The sequence below is a fragment of the Gymnoscopelus microlampas genome, assembly GCF_963454915.1.
Source record: "Gymnoscopelus microlampas genome assembly, chromosome: 4".
NCBI classification, from domain to species: domain Eukaryota; kingdom Metazoa; phylum Chordata; class Actinopteri; order Myctophiformes; family Myctophidae; genus Gymnoscopelus; species Gymnoscopelus microlampas.
In genome coordinates this window covers 11,279,931-11,286,887 of record NC_139941.1, presented here as the reverse complement: position 1 = coordinate 11,286,887, position 6,957 = coordinate 11,279,931, and the positions used below count along the sequence as shown (strand labels likewise).

Below are 6,957 nucleotides of genomic sequence, written 5' to 3'. Positions count from 1 at the left end.
GTCCTCCCTTGCTCTTATCTCTTTATTATACAGTATATACTGTATCTATTTGTCTCTACACATTGGCTGTATATATTTGCTGTATGCTGTTCGTCCTCGGACAATTTTGACATCTAATGGTATCGTCAGACCTTAAATAGACATCAGTCTTGTGTGGTCTGACCTCCATACAACGTAAAGGGTTAGTAACGCCAATTTGCGCAGTTGTCCTTGCAGTCATGGACAGGCTGAAACTTCATGAATAGACTGAATCTCCAAATACAGAGATTCACAATGTCACATACTGTCATAGCACTGATGTCATAGATGACTGACATCAAATAATTCCGCCACAGGATGCTGCGGCGCCCACACAGAGAAACCCTGCTCTACATTGCCACCGGGTTTGGGAGGGGGTGGGTGATAAGGAGGATGATTCACTGCATTCACTGGTGCTGATATAATCTGATATATATTGATATTTTATTCTGAAGGCTAGAGTGTAGCCAGTAACAGGAGTCTCCCCATCTCTCCAGCTCGTTAGCAAACAGAGAATATATTCAGATCCAATAATGAGAGAGAACCCAACAAAGACCATAATCAGCTTACAATTTGTACTGTTCCAGTTCCAAAATACCTAAATTACATGCCATAAAATAGATAGTGGTTAAATACAATTATTTTCTCATTGAATATTCCACACCTGGATGGAATACATGCTAATGACCATAAACCCTGTTTCCAGTTAGTTGTCTTGTCAGCAAGCGAGACCATCGTTTGCTGACAAGAGTATTGAAAATAGCAGATCTACAAGCTTACAAAGCACTGCAATATGACACCTTGTGATATGGTTGTGAGCTTGTAGATTGGCTATTTTCGCACACTACCATTGTACAACGAAGTATAACACAGGGCAATCCGACTAATCGATGTAGAATCTTATTTTAAAAATCTATTAACCTTTTTGTGTCGATGTATTGTTATATATGAAAATAAAACCTTGCTTTTTGATAATTCGATTAACCTACATGAGCAAAACTAAGTTGTTTATTGGTTCTAAATATCGGTTTTGATATACTTTTTTATATAAAACTTTTACATGCCCATTACAGACTTTCTGTTAAATCTAGAGTAGCCAATTATTTTGCCCCTTTCAATCTAGGGTCAGGATCGTTAGGCCAATTAGTCTGTGTGATTGACAGGAGAGATAATCAAAGGAGAATGGTGCTGGTTGAATATTATTGTACTCCTCTGTTGCACTACTATAGTGCTACAGTTTTATACAAAGATAAGATTAATGCATTTTGCAAGAATTTCACTCTTAAAACAATCACTGAAATGCACAGTGACAGTGAGTGAAACATTCTGTGTAGTAAAGGCACTGCTTCTGTTTCTCCAACTGTTTCTCTCATTTCCACCAGGAACATGATGGGGGAAAATCTCAAAAGGAATATTGTCAAAGTCTGTGGGAAATCTTTTAGTCTTTGACCAGATGTGAGACTATAAGTCTTAGAAAAAATCTTTGGAAAGTCTTCTAATGTAATGCCATTAAAATGATCATGAACATAATGTTAGGTTTAAGCCTGAAGCTGTCTAAATACAGATGAAATGGTTGCTTTGTCTACTAAAACTAAAACAATCCTGTTTGTAGTATATTCATAATGTGTGGTATAAAACCATCTGCATAGACCAGCATTATTAAAATTAACTAGAAATGCGGCATCAGAAACTAACTGAAATACAAATCCAAACAGATGTGAATAATTTAGTTGAAATATTGACTTCTCACCAGTACACCATCTGTTTGTAGCTTCTGAGGTTGCACTTTGATATTACACACTCCAGGTGAGCAACCGGGGGCTCATAACAGTCATTTTTGTGAAAGCAAACAGCAACGTCGATTTCACAATGTACCTGTGCTAGTGTGCTTATAGCATGTCTTGCTACACCTTTTCAACATCGCATTCAGTAACATCAGTAGCAAAGTAGGCTAATAATTAAAGCATACAGGTTCTCAAAGTGGTGTCCGGGGACCGCCAGGTATCCTTGATGGGGTTCCAGGGGGTCCCCACAAAAATCTTCTCTTAAGAGGGTTCTTGAGACAAAATCTTTTCAAATGAGAGCCAAATATGTTTTTGGGAACCACTGCACTACACTAATACACACAAATTGTTAAAGACAATAACAACCTCCTAAAACATCAAGAAGCACGTTCTGGGTGGTTTTTAAATCTGGTGCCATGCCTATTTTATTCACTTGTTTCCTAGGCTGTGTGTTTTCCACTTCCTGTCGGATTTCATTGGATATCATTAGTCATCTGACCAGTTTCATTGGATTTCATTGGATCAAATCGACAGGAAGTGTTAAGCCTAGGAAACAGGTGAATAAAATAAATAATAATAATGAAATCTACAGAAATAACTAGGCTACTGCAGCAATCATTCTCATGTGTTTGCTTTGTGTTTTACTGAATCGATGAAAATGAAATTGAATGAAATTGAAAATAATAAAAATCAATACTACTAACAAAATCTAAACTATAATCACGTGAAGTGCACGTACATGTGTGAGTCTGTGTGTCTGTGTGAAGGGCCTAGGAAAGAAAACCTAATACCCGGCTGGGCAATATGAATACAAACCAATATCACAATGAATTATTTCAAACTTTGCCCCAATTATGATTAATGAATTGTAATTTTTTGTATTGTGAAAATAGCAGATCTGCAAGCTCACAATGTGGCGGATCGCAAAAGCTTGAAGATCAGCTATTTTCAAAACATGGTGTGCCTCCACAATCAAGTATAATACTTAAGTGGTTAATCAGACTAATTGATTAATCAATTTTAAAAAATCTATTATAATCTATATATAAATGTAAAAGAAATGATATAAAAAGAAACCAGTTCTCGATTACTCAATAATCTACACGAGCAAGATTAAAGGTAGGGTAAGTAATTTACTTTTGTTAAAACAAGTGTTAAATAGCTATATATTCTTATATTACTCATTGCTATAGCGTGTTTGTTCAGTAAAAGGAGTCTCCCATGTCTCTCCAGCTCTTTATTAAAGGTAGGGTAAGTGATGTTTTTTGGTATTTTTTTTGTTTTTGTTAAAAAGGTTAAAATACTATATTCTGATAGTAATCATTGTTGCAGAGCGTTTGTTCGGTCACAGGGGTCTCTCCAGCTCTTTTAGTAAACAGAATATACGTATATTTTCAGGTAGGTGACAACATTTAAGCCAATCAGGAGAGAGCACTGAAAATGCATTTTCTGTTAAATAAAGAGCTAGAGAGACATGGGAGACTCCTTTTACTGAACAAACACTCTATAGCAATGAGTGCTATCAGAATATAGAGCTATTTAACACTTATTTTAACCAAAGTAAATCACTTACACTACCTTTAAGTCGGTTATTCATTCTAAATATTGCTTTGATATATTTTCAGTTAATTGCCCAGCAATAGAGAACCGAAAGTCTGACATGTCTGCCGCTAGCAGCTGATATGCTACTGGGTCACAGTTATTTTTTAAATTGAAAATACCATAGGGTCTCAATAGCATCGTGGCATACAAGAACTATGTTCCAAAAATAAACACATGAGCCCCGACATTTTACTCATGAAGCATTAACTGACGGTAAAAAAGTACTTATTTATCCAAAGAGTAAGAAAATAGATACATGTTTTCAAAACACAGACGTTGTCAAATGTAACTCAATATTATCATATTGTTTTATTTTTGGAACACAGTTCATAGATGACCCTATGGTATTTTCAATAGAAAAAATGCTTAGATGTTCCATATACCAGGGCCAAATGTTGTATTTATTCGGCCCTACCTGGGCCAGATGAAATAAAATAAAACCCTGCCTAACTATGTCACTGGAAGGTGGTTTTCTGAACTGTCCACAGACCTCCTCTGCGACACAGAGTGAGTAGACAAAAATGGTGACGTATTATCATGAGCATTAGTAAGGACCAATTATACGAAGATAGGTTGAAAATGGGTGACGTCATCCTTAAAGATTTACATAATCATTTCCCCTGTATGAGTCCTCATGTGTCTTTTCAGATTTGTATATACACCAAAGCCGTTGCCACAAATTATACAACTAAATGGTTTCTCCCCTGTATGAGACCTCATGTGTGTTTTAAGATTTGAATTTAGACCAAATCCTTTGCCACACACTGTACAGCTAAACCTTTTCTCCCCTGTGTGTATTATCATATGTCTATTCAGACTTCCACTGTGATTAAACAGTTTGCCACAAACTGTACAGCCAAAGGGTTTTTCCCCTGTGTGCGTCATCATGTGTGCCTTCAAGCTGCACTTTTTACTAAAGATTTTCCCACAGATTTTACACATAAAGGGTGTGTCCAAGGCAGGTCTGATCATGTATGGAGTTTGTATTGATGTCAGATCCTGGGACAGATTGTTGATCATACACAATCTTTGTCCTTCCACATGTTGTGTCATGTGTGATCTCATTGTGTTTACAGCTATCTGATCTTCCCTGGTCTCCTCCCACACATCACTGTCTTCAGTGTCAGATTCAGAACAGTGTGAGGAGAGGAGCTGAACGTCACTAGTTAGTTGTGATGCTCCACAGTCCTCTACATAAGCTTGTGTTTTCACATGTTCAGCTGAGGTGCTGGCTAGATGTTCTGTCTCTCTGTTTTCCTCATCATCTTCTGTTTTCACTGCTAGTAATGTCAACGATGATCCATCAGCTTCCTCTGGTCTTTGAAGTAACTCCTGTTCTTCTTTAATCTGTGGAGACTCTTGTTCCTCCTGGACCAGATTGGGGCCCCTCTCCTGCTGTCCAGGAGAAACCTCATCTTTACAAACAGGATCTAATGGAATAGAAACTGAAATAAATTGTAACCTGTTAGATACCTAATATGTAAAATAATACATCTATTCATACAGAAACTTCTCTAAATGGGCATTCTCATTACAATGTTATGTGCCGAATTATAACTCTGGCTTTAGTAGAAGGGCACATAACTGAAATTTAAAAAAGAACAGGCTGTACACAATATTATCAAAGTTTTTATATAGTTATAATTGGACCAATGGATCAATAGTATTTTTAGCCAATGAATTTTATCCAATCTTTATAATTAATCTAAAACATATAATATACATTTCTTTAATGATTTCCATGAGTTTTCTGTTTCTCAAAATGCTAGAAAACGTATGTTTTCTAGCATTGGAAAAACGCAATTTGTGGACGGTATTTTCTCTTATCTCAGTAAGTAATCTTTCGTCAACTCTTTGTTCTTAACCAAGAGGAAAGCAAAAATCACACCCAGTGTGAAGAGAGTGGTGCCTTTGAAAGTGTAACTGGTTGCATCCTTGTGTTGCAATCAGCAACAACATATTGTCACGTGTCACGTGAAGCTTGACCAATCATACGGACGGACATACGGACACACGGACAAAGTCAAATGTAGGAGTGGTTGGCACCACTCAAAAATAAGGAAATATTGCTAAATCCCAGATAAACACAATTAGAAAAAATCACACCCAGTGTGAAGTGGGCGGTGTGGTCATCACAGTGGTCATCACAGTGATGGAAGCTCACTTTAAAAAAGTGTTTTTTTTTAAAGTGCATATTCCTATTTATAGGTTATTAATTTCATCATGTGTCTCGCTAGCCAATCACAGTGCTGAATAGAGTCAGCCAATAGTCAGCCAATCACAGTACAGCTAGGGGTGTACTAATGTAGAGGGGTGTGCTATTATGTGCCAATCACAGTACAGCGAAGGGTGTACTAATGAGGTGTCCCAACCCCACTTATAGGGGCGGCTACACCGCCCAAAAAAGCGTGGATAAGAACAAGATACATAAGAGAAAATGAGAGTTGAGGCATTACAAATATATTGTGAAAATAGCAGATCTACAAGCTCACAACACCTAACGTTACGAGGCGTTGAGCTTGTAGATGCAGTACTGGTCTTTTTTTCTTATCTTTATTATTTGTTGAGGCTGTCAAAAGGTCTTAAAAGTCCCCCCCCCCCCCCCCATCCCCCCAAAGAAAGAAAGAAAAAATCATGTGGGGGCCTTCATTTTAACACTATGGTGGGGACCCCCCTGGTTGAGAACCACTGCCCTATGACATGAAATGTATTATGTTATTAAGTGTTACAAACCTGAAACGTGAGCTTTGATTGAAGCATTGATTAGATCCAGCTGTGTTTGCTGCTGTAGCTCTAAGTGTTGTTGGTACAGTACCATGGTTCTGACGAACACAGCTAATATGTCCTCGGCCACGGTAGTCAGACGTTCATTGACGAACAGTCTCAATGTTTCTATATCAGCCATATTCGTTTTTTTTTTTTTTTTTTTTTTACAGTGTATTCAGTTGTTCTTTTTTCAACAGTAGTAAGACTTGGCTTTGTATGTATCGCTGTAAACTATGCTGATAATACTAGACAGTTTTTTTTTTATCAGAGCCTGTGAAAAGGATCTGTAACCCCAGACATCTGTGTTTGCTGCAACAGAAAAAAACAAAGGCACTTCCTGGTCGACGACGCAAGGTTGCCAGATATTGCGAGAGAAATAAGGAAGCAGGTCTATGAAAACAAGGCTGCATGAGCACTATTTGCATCGGTTATTTGAAAATAGACTAACCTTGAGACAACGTCTCGCGCATGTCCATCAACTCAGTTGTCAAGTTACACGAGCGTAAGCACTTAACTTCCGGTCAAGTTACAGATTGGTGTTGACAAAATAATACAAATAATACAAAATAATACAAAAAAAACCAAAAACAAGTACAATATTTTCCTCTGAGATGTAGTGGAGTAGAAGTAAAAGTATTGACATTTGGAAAGTTCAGTAGGCTACTTGAGTAAATGCACTTAGTTACTTTACACCACTGCCATTTACACATACTCAAACAGTACTGTATATTACATTTGTATGTGATCTACACATCATGTGGATAGGACTGTTTCTACTGTATGTGAT

The 6,957-nt window shown here is 37.3% G+C and overlaps 1 protein-coding gene across 1 annotated transcript; it reads right to left on the bottom strand.

Moving 5' to 3' along the window:
- Window positions 1-3,829: 3,829 nt before the first annotated feature.
- LOC311043585 (uncharacterized protein) lies at window positions 3,830-6,471 on the bottom strand. The gene is made up of 2 exons (XM_084054891.1): window positions 6,138-6,471; window positions 3,830-4,849 (listed from the first exon to the last, which is right to left on the bottom strand). Exons 1-2 carry the CDS (start codon window positions 6,307-6,309, stop codon window positions 4,008-4,010), a joined length of 1,014 nt encoding a protein of 337 aa, XP_083911017.1. The 5' UTR covers window positions 6,310-6,471; the 3' UTR covers window positions 3,830-4,007.
- Window positions 6,472-6,957: the final 486 nt, after the last annotated feature.